At 38.2% G+C, this 25,512-nt stretch overlaps 1 protein-coding gene across 6 annotated transcripts in view; it reads left to right on the top strand.

Moving 5' to 3' along the window:
- Nucleotides 1-25,512, top strand: part of FRY (FRY microtubule binding protein) — a 182,291-nt gene that overhangs the window by 119,553 nt on the left and 37,226 nt on the right. For all 6 annotated transcript variants that reach the window (XM_083854733.1, XM_083854732.1, XM_083854731.1 and 3 more), the window contains 13 exons: nt 2,635-2,803; nt 3,588-3,678; nt 6,127-6,209; nt 9,409-9,559; nt 10,131-10,234; nt 13,341-13,526; nt 15,475-15,673; nt 16,271-16,392; nt 17,225-17,412; nt 18,356-18,450; nt 20,129-20,730; nt 22,290-22,387; nt 22,480-22,650. In XM_083854733.1, the coding sequence (XP_083710859.1) occupies nt 2,635-2,803; nt 3,588-3,678; nt 6,127-6,209; nt 9,409-9,559; nt 10,131-10,234; nt 13,341-13,526; nt 15,475-15,673; nt 16,271-16,392; nt 17,225-17,412; nt 18,356-18,450; nt 20,129-20,730; nt 22,290-22,387; nt 22,480-22,650 (2,259 nt within the window). The remainder of the gene's footprint in view (nt 1-2,634; nt 2,804-3,587; nt 3,679-6,126; nt 6,210-9,408; nt 9,560-10,130; nt 10,235-13,340; nt 13,527-15,474; nt 15,674-16,270; nt 16,393-17,224; nt 17,413-18,355; nt 18,451-20,128; nt 20,731-22,289; nt 22,388-22,479; nt 22,651-25,512) is intronic.

Below are 25,512 nucleotides of genomic sequence, written 5' to 3'. Positions count from 1 at the left end.
CTTCATTTACAGTTGCTGAAATAATAGTTTGCCCAAAGGGTTTATGATGACTGCTATGCATATTAGAATAAAGAAAATAAAGAAACCCGTAAAAATCTTCAAAATGTTATTGTTGTACCATAGGCATCCTGTTTGTTTCCTTTCATTTGTAGGGTCTACTGTTCTGTATTCTCAAATCAATGTATATATGTGCTTAGCTATTCAAAAGTGGAAAAATTTGGAAGTGGAATTGATGTAAGAACAAGCTCAAGGTTTATATGAGAGGAAGACAAAGGGGTCAATCTGAAATAAGATCTTTCCCTCAATTGTTACAGAGCCTTTCTATTCAGTGTTGACCATGCTTTGAGCAGGAGATGAGAGACTTCCCAGCTTCTTTCCCCTGCCTCATCCTGCAATATATGACAGGTTTGGGATTAGGCCCAAAGGTGGACACCATATATGTTGGCAGAGAAGTGGTAATCACCTGTTAAAGCAGAAAATGAGGGCCGTTACCCTCATTTCTGACAGCTTGCAAAAGGAGCAGGGGCAGTTTTCTGAGAGGAAGGAGTAGTCCTGTGCTGAGCAGATGTCTGTCTCCTAAAGTAGCCTGACTGGAAAAGCCTGACAACCCTGTCAGCTCTTGCCCAGGAGCCCCTCACATACCTTATCTCCCATCCAGATACTTGCCAAGCCAAAGCTTTCAGAAAGCACCTCCTTTTTCCATAGCTGTTGCCATCCCACAGCTCTGAGCAGCTTTTCTTCAAACCCCCTCCACCCAGTGCGCTTCTTTCTTCAAATCCATTTTTTTGCCTCAAAGCCTTGGATTTCACAGTCCTGTCCTCCAGGACAGTACAGTCCTCTTACTTCAGGAAGAGAGCAATCTGTTCTGACATCTCCAGCTTCATCTGCTCAGCATCTCCTATTTTGCCTGCGGGACTGTTCTGGTCTCCCTCCCAGGCTTCTCATGGCTGGTGGCAGCAGTAGCTGACAAGGTTCCCATGTTTTCTACCACCCAATTAGTCTGTGTTTTGTGACCTTGAGTTAAAAGTCTGATTCTCAGATTTTGCAAAATCTGAAAAAGTTTTTCGCTTCTGTAGGAAGCCTGACTGTGCTTATGAGTCACTCCTTCACTGATAACTTTGTCTGGAGTAGGAAAATACACTGGTCTTATCACATGCATCTGCTCAGTGTTTTGCTAATGCCCTGGAGTTTACAGATAAGAAATCCTACCTATAACTCTGTTAACTACACAAGACTGCTGATATCATAAACATGTGTCTTCCATTATCACGTAGATAACAGATACACGTTAGCAAATAAAGATCATTTGGACAGTTTATCAGCACTGCTCCAGGTCACCTGGGCTTAAAAGACCACAGAGCTGCAAGACTGCCAGTTTACCCATCTCCTTTAGGAGCCCCCTGTGCCCCGAGGCAGTCACCAGCTGCTTTGTGCCTTCAGCCATCTGTTCTCCCTCTGTGGGTCCAAGCCAAAAGCATGCCTGACTCACATTTTTTAAATAGTTTTTTAAATCGTCTAAATTAATTGCTTTGTCTCTTATGTTTCCTTTAAGCATTTTTTCCCAGTGCCCCAGTACAAATTGCTGAGCTGTCCATTTTTTCACATTATGTACTGAAAGATTTCTTAGAATATTTACAGTTCAGAAACCTCTTCAGCCAAGACTCTGTGTTGGGAACGTGACCCCTTCAGCGGTGAGAGAAGCTCAAAGTGACACTGTGAGCCCAACCAGAAATGAGCCTCAGGAAGGAGATGGATTTGTCTCTGGAAAGTCCCTGGGAAATTTTTAGCACAGAGACTTTGCATATGTGCATTTTCTCTAAGGAAAAAAAATAAAGGGAAAGAGAAGCAGTAAGTTATTTTAATGGAAGTATTTAAGAACAGCAATACTTGGTGAGGCCAAGAGTCAAGTTCATTCTAATATTTTAGCTCCCCTGTAAGCATCTGTTTAGGGACATCTTTAAAAACAAGCAGGCAAGCACAGAGAGGTATTCCCCATATGGTCTCTCAGCTACAGCAATTTATGAATCAAGTGGTTTTGAGCTGGAGAGAGTCTCTGCTTTTAATAGTGATCAGGGTTTTTTCCTCAAGAATTCAGCTGAATTTGGTCTCAGTATCTCAACAGTCCTCATTGCTGCAGTGCAGGTTTGAGATCTTTTTAAAGAATTTATATAAATTTCCACAGTTTCTGTAAATTATGCTCTCAGATTTTTCAAATCAGGATACATGAAGTCTGTATACATAATTGCTCTGCCTTTCTTCCATTTGCTATTACATTTGCTTACAGATGTGAGTAGCAATTCAAAGCCTGGCTTACTCTTTGTGGCCACAGCTACAGTTTTGTAGATGTGCATGTTACATATATTAACATGTTATATAGTTATATACATAAACAATTCATTGTGAATGGTAAGCAAAAACCTTGAGGTAATTAAATCATAGAGTCATTCTGCTCGGGAAATGATCTTGTTGTCTAAGTGAGAAGTTTTGTTTCTGTATGAACTGTATGTAGTTGTGGTGTCTGTCCAGGAACAGCACTTGCATTTTAGATCATTTCAGTACTGCAGTGTAACATTCATTGATTTCTTTGGAAATTCACTTTAGTCAGAGATTTACAACTGTTATTTTCTTCCACAGATAAAGAAGGTTGCAATATATCTATGTCGCAATAACACTATTCAGACAATGGAAGAACTTCTTTTTGAGCTGCAGCAAACTGACCCAGTGAACCCCATAGTCCAACACTGTGATAATCCTCCCTTTTACCGTTTTGCTGCCAGCAACAAAGCCTCAGCTGCAGCTTCTGGTATGACCTGAATGTGTTTTCTTTATGCTTTCCTGCTCCTTTGAGCCTTCATCTCTTTGCAAAAAACAGCCTCTTACTTTTGCATCCATTCAGACCCATGTACGTAAAATACAAGTTTCAGGGCCTCGTTGCCTAATGTCTAAATTACAGTTCTTTTTAATTCCCAGTGATGTATGTGCTTTGTTAACATATGCTTAATTATCCATCCTAAAGTATTTTAATAGCCTATTACCAATATTTGATGCTGTTCAGAATTCTGCCACTCTTCAGAAAACTTCACTCTCTAGTGGTTGTTCCTACCCAGAACAAGAAATCATCATTGATATGGTGAACAGAGCAGATACATCAGACAGAGTTTCTTGAAAACTGAGAGCCTCAACACTGTGGCAGTTCTGTTTTGAAAGGCCTAATGTCATTTTCCAAGCTGCAGTAGTCAAATATACTTAAGAACCAACCTCACATTTGACCTTGTAAATTTTTGGCCAAGTCAGTAGTTGAAAAACAGTAGACTGTGTCTCTTGAGCATGAGCTTAGTTTAAGGAGTAGAAGACCATCATTCTGTTGATCTAATCCTCAGAGCATGTAAACTTTACAACATCCAGCCATGGAAACAGGTCCTGGTTTGTAGAAGTAACAGTGTTCATTCATTCATATGTGTGAGTACTTCCAGGATGGTCACTTTGACTGTAGCTGATAAAAAACCCTGTAAGTTCTGGGCTTTTATTGCTTTGCAGATGCTGTCTACTGCATGTAACAGGTGCTTTTATTCACATCTCATCCACAGGAACCACCTCCAGCAGTAACACTGTGGTAGCTGGCCAAGATAGTTTTCCTGACGCAGAGGAGAACAGAGTGGTGAAAGAGACTGATGAAAGGTTTGTGGCTTCGGGTGTTTTCCTCCAAAATGTATGTGTTTTCCTAGGCTGAGGGTGAGATGCGGGACAAAGTTCTGCATTGTACTGTGAGGAACTCTGGTGCTTAGATTGATCTTAAGTGGGGTTATCCCAGTATGTATAATTTTTTTTAAAGAAGCTATTCTCACGATTCTAGTTCCTGACTCTTGTTTAATTGTCCTGACTCTTGTTTAACAGAGGTGCAATTGTTAAACCTACATTACATGAATTGTGCTAAGTAGTTCATGGTTTTGTAGGAATTATCCACAAAAGTGAAAGAAAAATATAGGAATGTGCACCAAATAATGACTACTAAAATCTTTATGAAAAATCAGATTTGATCACACCACTTGATTTCATGGACAGTGAGTAAAATTTAGTTTGCAGATTTATATCAGTAATTGCAAGGACACCGCCTTTATCTGGATGAAATATTTTATAGCTATGGAAAATAACTTGCTTATAAATGATATATTCAGTTTAGACTTCTGCTACTTATTGTACATACTGACAAATGACAAATGAATAGATGCACAGTCAGATCCTAAAGCACAGACATACAGATTGTTTCTCTCTTAGTTTTGCAAGAGAACTTTAGACAATTTTATAATAGCATTTGTCAATTAGTGTATTAGTATTACATTAGTCACTGAAAGTCACTAGTATCACTTCAGTAGCCCAGCCCTCCTTCCCTAAGGTTCAGGGCTTAGAGGTCCACAGATAATTACGTGAGCAAACCTTTCTGTACTTCAGAACTTTTGAATTACTTGCTCTCTCCATGTTACAAACAAGAGCAACATTTTGTCAGGTTAATTATATGTGTGGTAATTTAAATGTAAGCAAAAAAATGACACTCTGTACTAAGTTTCAAATTAACACTAAAATAGATTTGACTCTAAATGATGTTTTTCAACATATGCACTAGAAATGTACTTAAAAGGATAATAAAACCATTTTTTCCTCTGAATGTTTTGTAACTCTTTACATAATGTTTATGGGTGCATAGCTTTAAGATAAATTTTTATTCAGTTGATTTACAGCCAAGTTGAACAAATGTCTCTCATAGTAGTTCAAGTCAGGATTTCTTGTCTTATATATGTTTTAAATGTGACTCTGAAAAGGTTTTTAGAATTCAGATCTGCCAGAGACTTTATGATAAAAATGAAAGGAAAATTGTGAAGTTCTGATATTGGTATTCAGGATCCTGCTGAAAGACACCTCAGAAGAAAATGGAAAATAATTTGCCTGAACTCATTGCTGTCATTTATGTTACTAAAGCTGGCTGTAAAGTGCATCTGCACTTCAAAACCAGTGTGTCAATCTTACAATGGTCATTAATATTGACTTCATATGCCAGGACATATGAAATAATGAGAGTATAGATAGAATACCTTGTATTGGATGGCTCACAATGCCTTTTTGTCAACTGCACAAGAAATTTTTGCCTGCTTATGAGACACACATGCTTTAATGTGTGAAAGAATGTAATATGTTGATGTATAGTGAAATACCCTGTACTAAGGTGTGTGAATATTAGTAAGAAATTGAATTGAATTTTGTCCAGAAAATATTCAGTCTTGTCTTGTTTGACCCATGGTTATTTGTAATTAGTTTCCCAGCTTTGCAGGAATGGTGATGTTTTTAGACCATCACTAGTGTATGAGCTGTCAGTATGGCTCCTTTCATTCCACTTCAGGCCTGATTACCCTGAGAACACAAGGTGGAGGAAGTCAAAGGAGATCACCAGGAAAAGTCAGCTTAGCATGAATCTGTGGCAGGTTTGAGGACAGCCGTGAGCAGTTTGCTCTGGCTCTCATATCCCTTAACTTTTCTATGAGGTGTGCTCTGGCATTTGCTGGATTCTCCTCTTGAAGGGTGATCTGCTGTGGTTTCTCCTGCTTGGTACCTGTGTGGGCTTGACTTTGGACTATCCGGTCAATCACAGAATCACAAAATATCCTGAGCTGGAAGAGACCCCAGAAGGATCATGGAGTCCAGCTCTGAAGTGAATGGCCCATATGGGGATTGAACCCCCAACCTTGGCATTATTAGCACCGTGCTTTGAGTGCTTTATCAATTTGGCAGGATTTTATCCATGAACATGATCTGTGATAAATACTAGCTATGAACAGTTTATATCTCAGTTCATCCTTAGCAGTTTCTTCCTTCAAAAAAATCACACATTTGCAGCATGAGAGTTTCTCTTTGCTAAATTTTAAAGGCTTATGACACAGGAGAACACTGTTAGAACTTCTCAGAAAATGGCTGCAAAAATGTTTTGTGGAAGGAATCAGAATTACATTCATTTGCTGTCTACTCCTGTGTAAAAGTGAATGCTTAAGGAAATGCTTCTTTTTTTTAGGGTAAACAAAGTCCAGATGTTTAATGTCAGTCTGTGTTTTTAATGATTTTTTTTTCTTATATTTGAAGGTTCAGCAATGTCATCAGAGCACATACCCGACTAGAATCGAGGTACAGTAATAGCTCTGGAGGATCTTATGATGATGACAAAAGTAAGTTATATTCAATTTGATGAAATTTCTGGTGTTTTGATTGGAGAGGAAAACATTCTAATGACCAGCGGAGCCTCTCTGTTTAAGTTCTATATAAACAGTAATGTAGCATTGCCATGCAGGGAGTGTCCTTATTTTACCTCCATTTTACCTCATTTCATTAATTTACTTTAATCTGGGTTCAGTCAAACCCATTTGAAGGCCAGAGAACTTCACAGAAAGTAGCAGCAGAGAATCCTTCAGAGAGTAACAATTTGGGCCTTTCATACATGGCAAGGCAAAAGACTTGTAAGAGCATTAGAGCAAGTCCTTTGAGTTGTGCCATTTGGCAGTATATCCCTCCAGATCAAGTGCTGTTATATGAGCATGAAAAGAGGCTCAGGAGTTTCCAAATATGAGATCTTATCTCCTCATTAACTTTTATCTCCTTGCTGCAACCAGTTTCTGGCTGCACTGTGCAAACGGCTCCTGAATGCTTCTTGTCCTTTATGTATTTCTGCTAAATGGGCTGTAAATGGACACTGGTGCTCAGCAGAGATTCCAAGGAAAACCAATTAACCGCTGAACAATAGTGCAAAACCAGGGAGTTGGATGGTTTGACTTCATTTCTGGAGTGAATTCAAATTACAGATTTTGGCTAGGTCCTAACCAAATGTAAAAAAAGGCAAGATCTTGTTTTCGACTTTCATCACTGGCTTATTAAAGCGAGGTCAAGTACTGTATCAGCCATAATGTCTTGGTTTGGAATGAGAGACACCTTTTTGGAACAGTATTTTACAAAAAAAAAATAAAGATTCTATATCTTTTTTAATCCAAGTAATTTTTTGGCAATACTCTTCCGCAAAATATGCAAAGACTATAAAATACAATACAATAGGATAATTTAATGTACACCAACAGCGATTATTCATTATTATGAAGCACAGTATTGACAAAATATTGTGTATATACAAACTCTGGTGTTTAAATACATAAGAAAGTGTGCAACATTTTAAGCTCAGTGGGGTTTAGTACCCTTGTTTTAGGTTTTTTTATGGCTTTCTAGTGCTGCAGCTACTTAAAATGCTTCCCCAGATGTTAATTAAAGTGCTGGTGCTAATCTGATCTGCATGAACAATCTTTCAAGACAGAACAGCGTTTATATTATCAGAACAGCCTTCACGAATACCTGGTTTTGACAAGAGCTTAGAGTGATAAAAGGTTAAAAAATCCTGAAATTTTCTTTGCTCTTTTGGAACGTCTCCTCCAGCCAGTGCCCGAATGTTTTTTCCTGCCTATACCTGCAAGCTTTGTAGTAACATGAATATTTATGCAAAGTGTGCTTCTCACAGGAGTTTCTTTGGCAAAAATATGAATGAAGGAAAATAAAATGTATTTTACTTAGCTACTGACATTTATATAGAATTCTAATAAGAGAAAGGAAATTTTATACCTCTTGTCATTCTACAAGAAACATAATGCAACTTCCATTAAGAAAGCTCAACTTATTCCCTCAGACAGGCAGCCCAGGCTGCAAAGGATTTGGTGGTATGGCTTCTCCACTCTCTCCAGTCTACTTTAACATTCATGTATTGCAGAGGATATAAATAGGGAGCACAGCTCTGCAGCACACAAACTCTTTTGTACAGGCAAGGATTGTATGTTTACCTTCAAGGTGCTGCTTTTCTTTTTTTTCTTGGTCTGCGCATAAACCTGTGTAAACAGAAGTGAGGAACTAGGTCTTGGTGTGAGCTGCATGAAGCACTTTTCTGTAAAACACTTAAATTGATAGAAATAAGTGGTTCCTGTGCAGTGCTTTTTCTGTGAAAAGCATCTGGCAGACATTATCTGGTTAATTCTTAGAAGAAGAACATGTGAAAGTGCCGTACTTGGCTACATTATTAAGTCATTTTATTTTTCTTTATCTGTAACTAATCAATCATCCTGCAGAGAATCTAAGTAGAGGTCTAAATCATAAAGATATAAAGTGTTCCTTAAAAGCCCAGCACTTAAGAATGGAAGTTATAAAGTTGGCATTTTAGAAATAATTGGAGAAGCAGCTACTGCATTGGAAGTCTCCTGAAGATCTGGAAATCTGAAGGTGCTTTTCTAAAATTAAGAAGTGATGTGCATTAGAAAAATCCAGCTCTGGTACTTTTGTAGATATCAAAACAATTTTGTTTCCCGTGAGAAAGCTGACAAGCATCAGATACATGCTGTTAAAAAAAAAAAAAGAAAAGAAAAGGAAAATACTGAGTTTCAAGCTTACCTAAAATACAAAAGCGTAACAAAACAAAACAAAAACAAAACAAAGAAGCAAACAAACAAATGAAAACACAAAAAGAAGGAACAGAACAAAAAATAACACTCATTAAAAATTCATAAAGAGCAGTGTTTGAATGTATATCAAAAATAGACCTAGAAAGGATACTTTTCATGGCAGTATACCACAGACTGCCAGACCTCAGAAATAAAAACTGAACAGTGAGAAAATCTGGAGGAATGAGAAGGAACAAAATACAAGAGATGAATGAAATTGTGCAGCTGAGACAAGGCAGAAAGTGGTGGAAATAACTTACTTGACCCACATCATTGCAGATAAACAGGTGGAAGAAAAAACCCTAACGCTCATTAACAAACAGCAGCTGTCACACTAAAGCAAAATTAAATACATCTTTGAGAAACTCAAGGTGTAATTCATCCCTGTTGAAGGAAAATTACCCTGAAAATGTTTTTTTGCATTCCTTATGCCTCCTTGCTAATTCAGGACATTTAACTTCTGCCTTTGTAGCATCGCTCAGCAGGGCACTGGTGAGGAGTTGCAGGAATGTGTCACTGGTACTCGGCTCCTTGCAGCAGATGGCTTCTGACAGCAGCTTTGTTGGCTGAACTTTTCCCTCATTTTTGAAGAGAAAGTCTGTTGCTTGGTGCTTTGTGATCTGGATCCAAAGCTATTAAGGGACAGCAGGGATTCAGCTGCCGCTCCTACCATTCAGCACTGTCTCCCTGGAATCTCTTTAATTTCCAGCAGCATGAAAGAGGCATTAAAAATGCATCACTTGTTATTGAACACAGGAATTTTGCAAACCTCATGACATCTTATCACATTGTTCCAAACAGCTGAACTCATATGTTAGCATAAAATCTATTTTAGTGTTTCGCAAAAATAGGTAACCAGAGTTGAGCTTTATGCACTTTTTTTGAATGCTTTTCCATGCAGATGATCCTGTTTCTCCGTATACAAGCTGGTTATTGAATATTGTTGAAACCAAACAGCCACATCCCCTGCCTATGCCTTACAATGGAGGATGCTGGGCACCACTTGTGGACTATCTCCCAGAAACCATCACACCCCGGGGACCCCTTCACAGGTGAGCAATTTCTTATTCTGACATTTCAGAGAGTGAGATGCTTCCTCTTAGTAGCTGACCAACACCAACCCAACTATTCAGAACATCTGAAAATCATACATTCAATTTCTGCTGATTTCCAGTCAAAAATCAACATGCAGTGAAAGCTCACAATTCTACCAGATTTCTAGCAGAAAGCCTGTTTACAATGTAGGACATCACTGATAAGAATAAGACTGTGAAACAACTGAAACAGAAAAGGAAATTTTGTTTTTCCCAGGCCTCTCTGCCTGTTATTTATAGCACTTTGATCTTTTATTGTAACTAGGCCATGCATATTCTGAAATTCCTCTTTTACATAATTTGTATTGACAATACAATAATAATTGTATTAATTAATACAGGTTTTTTTCAGTAATGGGTACTTGTTTGCTTGATATTGTAACTAAAGTGCTTCAGCATTAATTGTATTGAGAAGAAATGCTACATATATGAAAATTTATAGATTGTGTATTTCTTCAGAAATAAGCATCCTCTTTGTGCTTTCCCTTTTCCAAGGGGTTTGAAACTGATGCTGTGGTTGAATTTCCAGGTGCAATATTGCTGTTATCTTCATGACTGAGATGGTGGTGGATCACAGTGTGAGAGAAGATTGGGCTCTTCACCTCCCTTTATTGCTACATGCTCTCTTTTTAGGTAAGACCAACAGAAAAAGAAATAAAGTATAAATGTACTCCCTCCTTTTACTTTAGTTTTACTGAAGCTATAGAACTGTGTTTCTTACATGCTTTATGATTTCCTCCCTCCACCCTAAAATAAAAAGCCCAGGGCATTTGCAGTCTGTAAATTAGTCTCAATACTTTGAAGTTTTTGAATATTTTGGCCAATTTCACCCAAATTTGAGAGGTGTGTAGAAATTTGAAGATGAATGAATTCCTAAAATATCTCTCTAAAAATGTGTGGCATGGCTCCTGCAAGAAAAGGAGGTGAAACTCATGCATTTGTCCAGCTTGGTTAGTGATGACAATCTACATATACCTTGGACCTGGACTACACACACCTGTGCTGTCCTTTGCCTTTGCAAAAATAATCTGTAAGAGAGCCGGGATAGCTGTACTGCAGAGGTAGTGGAGGCAGGACACAGGCCCCTGGAAAGCAGAGCTTCATTAATTTCACTGCTGATGGAATATGTTATCATCAGTGAGTTCCCTTATGTACCTGAGCCCTGAGGCACTGCTTTTCCCCACTGCTGTGTCTGTTCCTGACTGTAGCACAGTTCATCTGCAGGCCGTTACCTTCCTTGTCCTGCCATTCACACTACAAAAAGTGAATGGCCTAGTTTTTTAGCACACAAGGGTATTGAGCATTATAAAGCCATTTACCCAACTTCTGTGGTTGATAAATAATAGTGTTTGCAAAAAAACATAGACAGCTGTGAAATAAATTTATCATAGCTGATATCACAGTTCACTTCTCATTCAGTCACCATAGTTACCACTAAGTATTCATGGTCAGTCTGGGAAGAATCTGCTGATCAGCAGGCAAAAAGAGATTAAATTGGGATGTTACAGTGCAGTGGTAAAATGAAGTATATGTTGAAGAAGACACTTGTTCTCCTTTACTGCTACTCTGTTACCAATTGTTCTGCTTAATTTTGTTTTATGAAATAGGGTTTTGTATATCAGTACAAAGATTTCACAAACATCTAATGAAACGCAGTACTAGCAAGCCAGGACTGTGTTGGATGGAACTTCCAGAGTCAGTTTCAATATGGTATTTCACCATATATTTGCTTAAAATTTATTCTGTTGCTGCCCATAACAACTTTCTCAGTTTTCTGGCTATTTCTGTGGGTTTTCTAAGTGTAAGAGGGAGCTGAAAGGGACCTGGGTAATTTTATGGATCAAATAATTAACGATTAACTGATCAAACAATGTCTTTACTATGATTTGTAACAAGTGTGAGAAGACTGGTGCTTACACTTGGAAATTGTCACAAGAATAAACTAAGAACTTAAGAAGGAGTAGTAGAGAGCAGTGTGACCACTTCAGTTAAGACAGCTTTAAGGAGCCATCAGGGAGCCATGCAAATAAACATATGCAGAAACAGAGTTATGATACTAGTAATGCATTAGAAAAAAAAAAATTCTAATTTGTTACTTATTTGATAAATAAGGTTTCAATTAAGTATTGCTGTCCTGTTGGAATGTGAGCAGGCAGATGCATCTGAAAAGCAGACTAGGAACAACTATGTCAGCTAGCTGGAGAGCTGGTACCATTTCATTTATTAGAAGTAGTGAGAAAATATTAAAATGAAAGGATTTTGCAATGTCTGTGTGTTTAATAGGCTACTGAATGGTTAGTAGTACTGCTAGTGAAGCAGGAAGGCAGACTGGTGGTTTGAACTTGCCTGTCTCTGGTGCATGAAAATCACTGCTGTTTAAAATCTCTTTTGCAACCACTGTGAAGTGAGTTGAACAGCTAGACTCCTCCCATGGAAATGTGTCCATGTCACAGAAGCTTACCCTCCTTGGAACCCTTACAGATTAAAGAAGGGACCAGCACTGGACAAGCACAAAGACTGAACTGTCCTTCTCACTTCCTAGTTAGCAGCTCTGTGCCAATACTTTCATGCAACCTGGGGTCTTAGTAGAATTTCAGCTACAACTGTTGCCAATATATGATTTATTTTCAGCTAAAAGCCCTTTCTATATCCTTTCAGATGTATGTTAAAACAAGGTAGGAGAAAGGTCAATAGGAGCAGAAACCTTATGAAGCTGAAATAGAGGCAGGCAGGATGGCCACAGTTCTTTTGGAGGAGGCTGTTGGGAGATGAGTAAGACCAGGGGTCACAGGACTTCCAAAGAATTGCCCTTAGGAGTCAAAGGCACCATGTTCAGACTGTGGCAGTATGAGCAGCTTCCTTATTACAGGCCAAACAAGAACCAGCATGACTGGAGTATATTAGAAAACATCCAACTTGAAAGATCTGGTGGCTGCTGCCACACAGAGTAATGAAGTAGCTGCTTTTTTGAAGAGGAATATATCCTGAGAAGAGAGGAGTTGAAGAAGAAAAAAGTTAACTTTTTCAGCACTGAAACTGCTCTTAAACAGAAGAAAATATGTTTAAATATACTGCAAGGTACTGAAAGAGAGTCAAGACGAGATTACTAAAACAGAGTGCAGAAATATCTGTTTCCCTCATATTTGTAATTTCTGAACTATTCTGGCTGTTTCAAAATCTTACAGACAGCAGCAGTGTAAACCAAATCAGAGTCTTTCAGTACTAGACCTTTGGTTTGAGTTCTGCATCCTGAGTTAGGGGCTAATTTCTTATGCTGCTCATTGGTAGTTGAAGTTCTTTTTCAAGTGAATTTTTCTGTCAGTTCCTTTTTTAATAAATCAGTACCTGCCTCTTACAGTTTGCACTCATTCTAAAACTGATGTCAAAGCTAGAAATCCAGATACTGTGGTGAGCAAGGTGATTATAGCCACCATCAGGAATACCTCATCTTTAAAGGTTTTCCATACCTGTCAAATTAACTGCAGTGAGACAGAATGCATAAAGCTGTTTTGCCACTCATTCTTTGTGCCTCCTGTGTGGGACCTCAGTATGGAAACTAAATATACACATACATTTAAGTAAAAGCACTGGAATAGCACTAGCTGTGTCTGGAAATGCTACATCTTTTGTTTATTTGCACTGTTGTCATGAACTGCCTTGGAATTTTTGCTATTTCTGGAATGTGAACTTGTTTATTATTACTTCATATTCAGAGGTTGCTGTAACCTTTTCTTTTTAGGTCTTGACCATTACCGCCCAGAGGTCTTTGAACACAGTAAAAAGTTACTGCTTCACCTTTTGATTGCATTATCTTGCAATAACAACTATCAAGCCATTGCCTCTGTGCTTCTTCAGACTAGAGAGATGAATGAGACCAAGACTCTGACAGTACAACCAGCATACTTACCTGAATATCTTTACACAGGTAATGAAGCAAAAGAAGAACACTGTATCATACTGTCAGGTTTTGATAAATCAAAGTAATAAAGTGGCAAATATGAACAGTTCCCATTAATACTAATTCCACACGAACTACCCAAGGGGTGTGTGCAAATTATTTTTAGACAACTTTTCATGATAGTGAGAAGGTTATCTAATGTAAGGCAAAATTTGTAATGTAGTATTTTAAAATTAATAGGGCTAATAACTTCCTGATTCCCCCCTCAGGGATGCAGAGCTACTTTAAATGAGGGCAACCATTCCTCAACCTTAAAAGAAAAGAATAAATAATTCTGACACAGAAAGAGCAGCAGGAATGTGCAGCTCAGATTTTCCATTATTAAATTAAGTTTCTTATGATACACACCCTCCTTTATATCACTGATACATTGCATTTCCTTCCTGAAATCAGTTTCTACATTAGGAATCTTATTTCAGACCTCTGCTGAGGTCAGTGTTCTATTACTTTTAGCAATTTAACTGTTTTTAACAAGTTGGTTGGAACCAATTTGCAGAAAGCTGCTCATTAGATTTACTGTTGTCATATAATATTACTAAAAACAAGTGTACTGTTCAGTTTTGAAGGAATCACAGAACCAAAACAGAGTTGTGGATGTAGGATGTCACGAAGAGGTTGAGGAACTTTACCATACAGTGAAAAATGTAAAGTAAAGATTCTCAAATCAGTGGCATTTCCATGGTTCTTTAGGAAGTAGTAAGTAATTTGGCTTTATAAAAAATATTACATGATAATTTATTATAATTTTTTCTGAGACAAAATTATTTTAAAGTAATGAGCAGAAGAGATAGGTGTTTTAGATTGATGAATTATTTTGGCCAAAGAAATTTAATTCTGAATAACTTCTGTGAAAAATTATCTCACATGAATTTCCTGTATTGAGTTGGGTGGATTTCTTTGCCAGTGCACATCTATGAATTATTAAATAAAGAATAAAATTCTTAAATTAAAATTATATTACTGCTTTTCTGCCAAAATGAAAAATTGTTTTCATTTTTGTGTCTAAAAACTGTAATTGGTACCCTGACTCTGGCTCTCTGGAGTTCAAGAAGTTATCAAGACTTGGTATTTTGGACTGGTTTTTTGAGAAACTAATATAAAGAGTGAGAGTATGAGTGAGTAGCTATAGCAAATAATCCTAACTGAAAATGCGTCAGCTCAGGTTTGTTCCACATAATGTCAGACAACTAAATAAAGAGTATTCTGATTTGCAGTGGATTTTGTCCTGCTCCCGTTTTTCTCACAAGGCCATTTTTTCTGCTGTAGATACAGCCTAAACATGGCTAGAAGTCTAACCTTAAGAAAACAGGTCTTGGTTTCTAATCTTAGCTCTGAAACTGTGGCAAGCTTTTGATCTAGCAGAACTCTCACTCAGGTGTTTCATCCTAATGCTGAAAATGTTTTGTATGACTAGTCCAGTGGGTACAGTTACTAAAGGTGTTGAATGAAAGCCTTAAACATTTATGTCTTGATTTCCATTACCTTTGTAAAATTAGGACAGCATAATCATTCTAAAAATTTCATCCTGCAATGTTTTTCCATATCAGACTAGCCCAGAGAAGTGAACTTTGCATGCACTATGCCAATTTCTAAATTCACTTTTAAAAAGTCCTACTTCTGAATGTAGAACACCCTAGAATATTTGTTTTCCAAGTACTGCTGTCCTTGTGCAGTAAAAAAAGAAACCTTGACTTGGATGGTTTTCATTTTATTCTGGATTCTACACATTTTGAAACAAAGTACCATTTTCACTCCCATCAGTAGTTGGGGGTTGCTGTGTTCTGCAGGTTTTCCCCGTTTCCCAGTGGAAGGTTTCTGCTGCTGACTCTGAAAAAAGCTGCTTGGCAGACACTTCCATCTGCAAAGCTGGCCCAACAGTGCATTCCATCTTTATCTCCTCCCTTTTGGCTGGCAGGTGGCTTTGACTTTCTGCGGGAATACCAGTCATCTCCAGTGCCAGACTCCGGCTTGAGCTCCAGCTCCACCTCCTCCAGTATCAGCCTGGGAGGCAGCAGTGGGAATCTCCCACAGATAACACAAGAAGTTGAGGACATGGACACTGCTGCTGAATCAGATGAGAAAGCAAACAAATTAATTGAGTTTCTGACAACCAGGTAATGCAGATAAGCAGAGGATGCGTTTGTACTCAAAATGCATACTTTCATGAAGCAACTTAAAGGAAAGTAACTGAGCTTTAATAGTAATTGCAGATCCCATTCCTCTTTTATTGATACTTAGAGTAGCGGGTAGATACTCAAAGTGCTGCAGTGTCAGAAAAAAGACCAGAAAAAAAATCCTGCCTGACAGAAATAAAACGTTTAATTGACTGATAGTTTTATATTCAGAAATGAACTTATAGAAGAAGCCAGTCTCATTATTATAAAATAAGATATAAAGTGTACAGCACATAAGTGGAAGGCCATAGTGAAACTAACATTAACTACCAGTTATAGCCAGCAGACTCTAGGCACAATGGTAAACTGAAAAAACAGGGATTTGTTTATGCTGCTCTCTACACAGCATAGCTTGTATTTTGAAAAACAGCATAGGAATATTTATTTACTTCTATTTAAAATTCTGTTTGATAACATGTTTACCAGGTCATGGCCCTGTAAATATCTAAGTACCTGTACAGATTATATATTTTTGCTGATTACATTTATTTCAGGTAACTCAAAGAAATTTTGCACTTTGTTATGTATTTCTTTAAGGGCGTTTGGTCCACTTTGGTGCCATGAAGATATCACTCCCAAAAATCAGAACACCAAGAGTGCTGAACAGCTCACTAATTTTCTGCGCCATGTTGTATCTGTATTTAAAGATTCCAAGTCAGGTAGTAAATATTTTCCTTTAATAATTAAAAAAATATTCCCTCACAGTCATACTCAATGTTTATCCTGTGACTTAGTAGATCTGCTTATTCAGAAGCACAGTAAATAATGTCTTAACAAGGATGTATGACATATGAAAGAATTGCTTTAAAACAGTCATGTTAGATTAAACTGTGGCTAAATGTTGAATTGAATATTTCTTCAAAGCTGTTGGTAGAAAGCTTGTTGATTGATTCTGCTAGATAAAATCTCCTCTGTGTCCTGTTAGTAAAATACATCACAGCTACTAAGTAAATATACTTTGTTAAATTTCTTCTGGCAATAAAAGTTTAGTTTTCATTTATTATGGTTTTTACAACATAGGAAATGTGCTGATTGCATGTTGAAAACCAGCACAGTCACTAATTAAATAATTTCCAAGATCAAAGCAGAATGCAGCATCAGTATTTATATTAAAGATCTTATCCAAAGCCTTCTGAAGCCACTAGAAAGACTCCTAATTCAATTTGGCTTCAGGTTTGGTAGTTTTCAGAAGTTACTGTTGCTGCCAGCAAGAATAGTGGATGGCTTGAAGTTTGTCCAGGAATGGTAAAAAAACTAAATCAGATTATCAATTTCAGACTCAGAATTTTGTTTTGCAGTTAATTCAGTTAGTTTTCTTGAATTCTATGCAAAATAAGCACAGATGTTTCTGTACCTCCATTTCTCAGTGTTTGTTTCATACACTGACAAGCATATCCTCCTCACAGAGTAAGTTCAGCCTATTTATGACCCACAGTAAAGTCTGTAACAAAACAGGGGGAAAAAGAATTGACATCCTATTCTTTTGCTTAGGTTTTCATCTGGAGCAGCATCTGAGTGAAGTTGCTTTACAAACAGCTCTTTCAAGCTCTTCCAGACATTATGCTGGTCGCTCTTTCCAGATATTCAGGGCCCTAAAGCAGCCCCTTTCTGCACACGCCTTGTCTGACCTCCTGTCGAGATTGGTGGAAGTTATTGGAGAGCATGGAGATGAGATTCAGGTATGCATGTGTAAATAATGCTTCTTACAAATGTTGATTCAATGCGTACTTAATTTAAAATACCATTTTAACAACGTGCTCTGGAGTCACACGATGAAGAGTAGAATGTGCCCTGTGAAAAGGTTACTTCTGAGTTTGCCAGGTTCTTAGGTACCTTCCCTAAGCTTTTATCAGGCTGTTACAATCTTACATAGCTCTAAAGAGAACAACTAGAAAATTTTAGTAATTGTCACTCAGAATGAAATTTTCGTGATGACCATTTTTTCCTTTTCAACTTCAGTAATTTGGGCTTAAGGAATCCATCATCTGTCTGGTGATGTAATCTCACAAAATGAAGTAGACACCATCTCATTCCTCAAATGTTAACATGTTTAGGAGTAAAGAAATCTGCACCATCCAAAACAATACAAAGCCTACACTGACTTAATTCAGTACAGACCTTTCACAGCACTATGATGTTCACTCTGTTTAGCTAAACAGACTGAGATTTTTACAATTTAAAATCAGAGACTATTTATTGCAAGATTCAAGATTTAATAAAGAGAAATTCTGGCTCTCAGTTAGAAATAGACTGACATCACCTCCATATTTTACTTAGGTAATGAAACTGCCACAAGATGACAGTAATACTCTGTCACAACTGCTTGTGTAGAATTTAAATCAGTGACCTGGAAGTTAGAGGTTCAGTATGTCATTACCAATCCCTTGGTGAGATACATGCCCTTCTAGCATACCTTCATAGATCATTCAGAGGCAGAAAATAAAACACACTTGCAGTGACATTTTAATGTTCAGGGCAGTGGCTTTGATGTGAATGTCGGGGGTTTTTTCAGGAGAAATTATAGGTTTTCAGTAGGTGCTTGTTCCTTTTATGAACTGAAGATTTTTAAATGTTACTTTTTTGAATGTCTTTGTTAAAATGCTTAACCTCCTGCATTGATAGGGGTATGTAATGGAGGCACTACTTACTTTGGAAGCTGCAGTGGATAATCTCTCTGACTGTTTGAAGAACAGTGATCTTTTGACAGTGTTATCACGGTAAGAATCTATTCTCCTAACTGTATTTTTTCAATGTTTCATGACATTAAGTGTGCAGTTCTGCAGTCTAATAGCAAAAAACGATTTTGATAAGACTGAGCTCATTTGTAACCTTCTGAGAACTAGACTATGAGCACATTTCAGCCATATTTTGCCATGGTTGAAATAATGTTGATAGAACTAATAAAACTTTACAATGTGTTGTAAATTCCACCTTGCTGCCATTTGGCTATAACCTACTTCAATATCCTTTAAAAAATTGTATTTTCACACCTTTGTGTCATAAACCTGAAAATGGGAAGGAACATGGGGTTTGTTAGTATTGGTTTCATACAGCGTGTCATTCTCAGGTGAAGTATTCCCCAGGAATAAATGATCATGGTTCATTCTCAGTACAACTAGGGAGAATATTGTCCCGTGTAGACATGGATTTTGCTTGATTGTTGACCATCTTTATGAAACCCATGGCCTGAAAGTAGACTTTTGTACATGGAGAGAAGTCACAGGCTCCCTCTGTAACATAACTGTTGATAGTACTGAAGGAGATGAATGTGTACCTGACTCCTAATAGTAACAGCAGAATAGATTTAATTTTTTTTTAATATTGTTTAAAAGTTACCATGCTTTACCTGCACCACAAAAATATCAGGACTGTCATTTCTGAAGCTAGCAGGCAGGGTGCTCTGTCATGGCAGAACCCAAGGAGTCCCTTGGGACAGAGTAGAGTGGGGTAAATACATGTCTACTTTCTAACTAAGAGCTGTTTATTTTTCTTTAGTGCACATTTCAGCAAAGAGCAAGATGGAACAAAGAGTAGGAAACAATCCAGAAAGCAGTGGGATGCAATATACTTTACCCTGACACTTGCTTCTAGGATAAGATTCTCTTCAAGTACTATAGAGAGTAGAGACTCATAGTGTATGAGGTAGGAATGGGATCAGAGTCAGGAATTATCTGTTCTCCAGAGCAAACTTCACTAGCGTGTATTGACACAGCATGTTCCTCTGTGCAGATAATTGATAGGTATTGTCTGAATCATTGCATGGTAGTCCATGAAGAGGCATTAGTCACTGACACTGAAGCACCTACACTTGCTGTAAACCATCTTGAAGAGATGTTAGGATACAGGCATGGTAGGATGCAATGACAACAAATTTTTGGAAGGACCTTGCCAGGCAAGAGCCTGGACAACCAACCACATGACAGGTTTCTCAAGAATAATGGGGTGTGCTTGTGGTTCTGCTTAAGATATGCTGTATTTTTAACCCACAAGCAATTGTGCATTTGCCTGCCAGCTGTGCCAAGTTCAAGGCTTGCTCCGTTGATGAGGGCACTTTAAAGACCAAAGTTGTTTTCAGTTCTGCCACTGTCCCACTGGGAATTGCCATAAGTCACTTCACAGCTCTGTATTTCTTATCCCCATGTCATTCTTGCCTATGTAGACTGTAGGTTATTCTGCTCTGGTTTGGTGCAGTGCCATGTGAATGCCTGACAGGTCTGTGGGCCTGAGTCTGTCTTCTGGAAAAAAGAAGGCAGGCTGCAATACATGGTTTGGTGTTCTACTTCTCCCATTAAATATTTATTTACAGTCTGATAAATACTTTGCTTGCATCTAATATATACCCTTTTCAGCTGTGCATTCATGCAGTGTAATGGATATTATAAATCTTGGTTTCAGTTCATCTTCACCAGATTTAACATCAAACACCAAACTGACTGCAAACCGGAAGAGCACAGGGCAGCTGAATATGAATCCTGCAAGTGGCAACACAGCCACTGCTGAGCGAAGTAGGCACCAGAGGAGCTTCTCTGTACCCAAAAAGTTTGGAGATGTGGACAAGTCCTCGGACCCACCACGCAGTGCCACACTAGACAGAATTCAAGCATGCACCCAGCAAGGCCTGTCCTCTAAAACAAGAAGTTCATCCTCTCTAAAGGACAGTCTCACCGACCCATCCCATATTAACAATCCAACCAACCTACTGGCCACCATCTTCTGGGTTGCTGTGGCTTTGATGGAATCAGATTTTGAGTTTGAGTATCTAATGGCACTGCGGTTGCTGAACAAACTTCTGGCTCATTTGCCACTAGATAAAGCTGAAAACCGGGAGAAGTTAGAGAAGCTGCAAGGGCAGCTGAAATGGGCAGACTTCTCAGGACTTCAGCAACTACTCCTGAAAGGATTCACTTCCCTCACTACCACTGACCTCACACTCCAGCTCTTTAGTTTGCTGACACCAGTGTCTCGAATATCCATGGTGGATTCCTCTCAAGCTATAGGTAAAACCATTATGCTTTCCTCTCTTTCAGTTTCTTGACATTTGGTGACAGACCTCATTCAGCTCTCTGAACAAAACCAAAAATAGCATTTTTTCTTTCTCTTTGAATACAGCATAATGTACTTTTGCTTTGAGCTGGGTGAGCTTTATCGAAAAATTCATAGAAATAATTACTTGTTTCTAGAAAGTGAATCCATTGCACGATAAGGTTTTGGAGGAGAGAAATAATGTATTATTTAGCATTTCATTTCTAGGGCTATAGCAGCATATAAAGTTTCTGACTGGTGGCAAAGTAAACATGTAAGGAGATACTGTCAAAACTTCTATTACCTACTTTGGTCAATTTTTCTGTTCAATTGTTTTCACACTATGTCAAACTGCCTGATTTTAAATTAGTATTTTGTGGTATTTTCTATAAAAATATAAATATCAAAAACTCTTGTACACTCTAGATAAATACCACAATAGTGAGTGAGGAGAGAGACCTGGGTTATAAGGAAATAAGATGGCATTTTGAAATTCCCCATTATTTAGCTGAGATTGTGGCCATTTCTTAATTATATTCCCTGAAGAGAGTATCTGCATTGTTCCAAATTTTTACTCTTCTCTTTTGGTCAGAAATACAGATACTAAGACAATTGTCCAGGCTTTACAACTAAATCATAACAAGTCTAGACACAGAGTAAAGGGGTAAATGCCATTAACAGCCTGCCCATCTCTAAGAACCTGTGTGGTGCCTGTGTTCCAGGCTTTGGTTGGGCAATTCGAGAGTACCATCTGGAGGTATCTTTCCTTTTCCCTGAATACAGAGGAAGGGTAGAGAAACCATGAGCCTAATGTCAGCAACTTGTTTAATTGTGTAGAATGAGAGGGAATGAACAGTTAGAAAATTATTTTCATAGAACAAATTCTTCCTTTTCAAAAAGCAGATTGCGTCCAGATACAATTAGTTGACTTCTGAGCTCCCACCTGAACTAGATCAGCTTTTGTTATAGCTCTCTGTTAGAACTGCTGCAGGTATTTAATCAACTACCTTGAGCTATGAGTTAGTGCAGAAGAGCTGAATCCCAGTTCCAGGCAGCACTTAAGCTAATTACAGCACCTGGAACTCAGTACATTATTATTGCCTTGAACATTATAAAACAATGGAAGCTGTGCCTGGCAGCTGACCAGAACAGTTGTTTATTAATCAATACTCACTGAATTTCTTTTTGTGTTTTAGTAGCTGTAGTGAAAATGCCACTGGTTAAGACTATCAATAAGCCAGTTAAGTGGAAAAGATAAAAATGATCTCTAGCAGGAATGTGCAGTAGTGTTTGCAGAAATAGGCTCATGCTTTACAAGAGTATTGCTGCCTAAATGACATACTGGATTTTCAAATTAAGGCCCCGTGAAGACAAATGTGGTGTGGCTAGTGGTGTGACCAACTTGACAGGATCTCTGTGAGTTTATGGCTAATGTAATATTGGAACCATAACCTCCCATGGAACGGCAATTTAAAGATCATTGTGGCTCTTTCTGTCCAGAATACATGTTTTGTTCTGTGTTTTCTTTTTCTAGGATTTCCACTGAATGTTTTGTGTCTCCTGCCCCATTTAATTCAGCATTTTGACAGCCCAAACCAGTTTTGTAAAGATATAGCTGAAAGGATTGCTCAGGTATCAAAATCATTTGCTGTTTTGTACATCCTCAAACCCTGTAAATGCAGTTGCCTGGTTCTTGATATGTTTTGATGTTTATATTTAATTAGGTTTGTTTGGAGGAGAAGAATCCCAAGCTATCGAATCTTGCACATGTCATGACCCTTTATAAAACACACAGCTATACAAGGGACTGTGCTACCTGGGTAAATGTGGTTTGCCGTTACCTTCATGAGGCATTTGCTGATATTACTCTGAGCATGGTTACATACTTGGCTGAGGTAAGTTTTCAGAAACTTTTAACTGTTCTAACTCTTCTGTTGCCCAACAGCCCAAAGGCACGCTAGCAAATTACTGGGAGCTCTGCATCTGTTATTTATAATTAAAAATTAAAAGCAGAAATTGGCAGAAAAAAGCAGAATTACTTTTAAAAAATCAATATTGAACACTAAAACAAAAGCTGATATATCTTAAAGCAGATTCCTTCAGCCAGTTGGATTTTCCATTATGAAAGTGGGAGGAAATATATTTAGATCCCATTGAGGAAAATCAGAAGACTAACTCCACAATGGGTTTTCCAGCACGGTAAGATACCATCTGCTATATAAGGATGGTTCTTGATAAAATTTTTATGCATTCCTCTAATACTGAATGGTATTGTCTTGCTGCAAAGGTTTTCCCTTGTTCATTGTTTACTCCTAACATTTTTCACATGTGGAGTATAGTGCTGATGCAGTGTTGTTACTGAGGGTCCAAGGTTCAGTTCTGCTCTTTAGCATAAGGCTGCTTGGTATTCTGATCCCCCTTGTCAGATCACTTTCAGGACAACATTTTCTTACAGAGTTCTCAGATCTATCCTTTCCCTGCTGAGTCATCTTCAGTCTCTCCTCTCATCCAGGGAGAAGACAGTTCTGTATTCACAGAATCCCAGAATCATTTTTAGGCTGAAAAAGACCTTTGAGATCATCAAGTCCATCCCCAAACCTAACACTGCCAAGTCCACCACTAAACTATTTCGCTCACTGCCACATTTACACAACTTTTAAATATCTCTAGGGATGACAAATCCACCCTTTTCCTAGGCAGACTGTTCCAATGCTGGTCAAGTGTTTTCATGAAGGAAATTTTCCAAATAGTCAATCTAAACCTTCCCTGGCCTGAACTGAGACCATTTTCCCTTATATTATCAGTTGGTACTCTGGGGAAGAGTTGACACCCACCTCCCTACATAAATTAACTGGCATCTGCCAAAGGATCTGTAAAAAACCCTCAGGCATCTCTGATAGTGGCTATTCACAAATTTTCAAGAGCCTGAAAAGCCAAGTGCTGTTCCCACACTCATTTAAGGCTTCAGAGCAAACTCGGCCCTGCTACGGTCAGGCTGCAATTCCTCACTTTGCTTGCACATGGAGGCTCTAAGGAAACAATCATGTATGATCTTAAGTGATGGTGAAAGCCATTGACTCTCCTGTAGGAACCTTAAACAGGACCTTGAGGTATCCCAGTCTCTTTTCCAGTCCAAATACTCTGGAGAACTATTAGCTCTTCAAATTATGAGCTCTGCATGACATTGAACCCTCCAGAGTCAAGTGTCTTCTTCACAGGGGAAGCTTGTATTCCTAATTAAAAAAATGCTATTAAAACTATATTTATAATAAAGAAATGCTATAAAAATGTAGTGTCCAAATTCTTTCTCCTTTGCTTTCCCAGCCTTAGGAAAGCAGTTGCCCCTCTGTTTTCCCTTCATTGCTCTCTGTACAGTCATTAGTGCTGCACCACCTCCACAAAGGCCATTGCTCATGATCCTACTCCCCTTGAAATGGGTTGAGACGTGCATGTGGAGACTCTTTTCTGCACGGTTCCCCCTTGCTGTAGATTGGCACCACCTACTGTATCAACAGCAAGCCAGGCAGCTTTTTTACTATGATTAAGAGGCATTCCTCACGTAGCACCACCAGCAGCAGGATGACAGAGTTGTAAGCACTGACTTCCTTTCTCTTTATTTATGTTGAGTACAGCTCTGTTGAGTCATGTCTGGAGAATATTTATATGGGCAAAGAGTAGCTGCCAGTCTGGTGGTGTAGCAAAAGGCAAGAAACCATCTTATTCAGCCTGCTGTGGCCTTGAATTGTTGGTTTTTTTCGAGCTTTTGAAATGTTTCCTGTTTTCTTCTTAGTTAATCCCCAGGCCAGGATAAACAGTGTGCCCCTGTCTCCTGTAAACCAGCTGTCAATTGGTAAAGCCAGATAGGTTAACAGCCCCACTGGGCAACCTGCACTTGAATGTTAAAGCCATATACAGCCTCCAGCTTTAACAGTCCTGGTTCACTCCCCAATCCTTGGGACAGAGGGAAATTGTGAGACAGGCAGTGCTTAAGAATAACAAAGGAAATTGTATTGCAATAGTGACCCTTCCAAACAGAGGTGTAACTTCAGAAGGAGACACTGTACTATAATTAGGACGATGAAAACAAATGCTCTCAAGGCATGGTAGAAGTTTCAATTGTTGCCATTCAGATACAATTTTGTATTTAATCTATTCAATGGCAGGTCATTGCTTGACTTCAAGGTGTATGATTTTAGCACAAAATAAAACATTTGAGCTCTGTTATTATCCAGATCTTAGAGTGACAAGTAATCCTACTTACTAAGTTTTACATATGCTTCATTCATGAAAAATTATAATTTCTTCTAGAAAACTACTGGGAGATCTCAATCTACAGATGAGGAAAAATCACTATTCAGTAGTGCACTATCAACCTCCACAACCAAAATCAGATCAGCATACAAACATATTACTGAAAGCTTATTTTAGGTTTATGCTAGATTTTTGCAGATGAGTTTTCAAAATTTAAACTTTAATCATGACAGCACACTTATTCTAGGAAGATACCTGAATTGGCATGGGTCATCATGTTAAACTGGTAACTCATGAAGTACAGGGTCATGCTTAAGTAGCTAATGCTATTAATAGAGAAAAATGGACAAGAATCCCTAGTGCCTAGTAATATGCTTATGGTAGATTTTTCCACCTCCTCCTTGTTAGATGGAGGATTGCTTGTAATAAAAACATAAGCATTTATAACCTGTTTAAAGCCAAAGAATCAGTAGAAGCTAAACTGTATTGCAAGGGGAAGCATGCCC

The sequence above is a fragment of the Zosterops lateralis genome (assembly GCF_965231275.1).
Source record: "Zosterops lateralis genome assembly, chromosome: 2".
NCBI lineage: Eukaryota > Metazoa > Chordata > Aves > Passeriformes > Zosteropidae > Zosterops > Zosterops lateralis.
The sequence above is the reverse complement of the archived record's forward strand: the minus strand, read 5'-3'. Positions and strand labels throughout refer to the sequence as shown.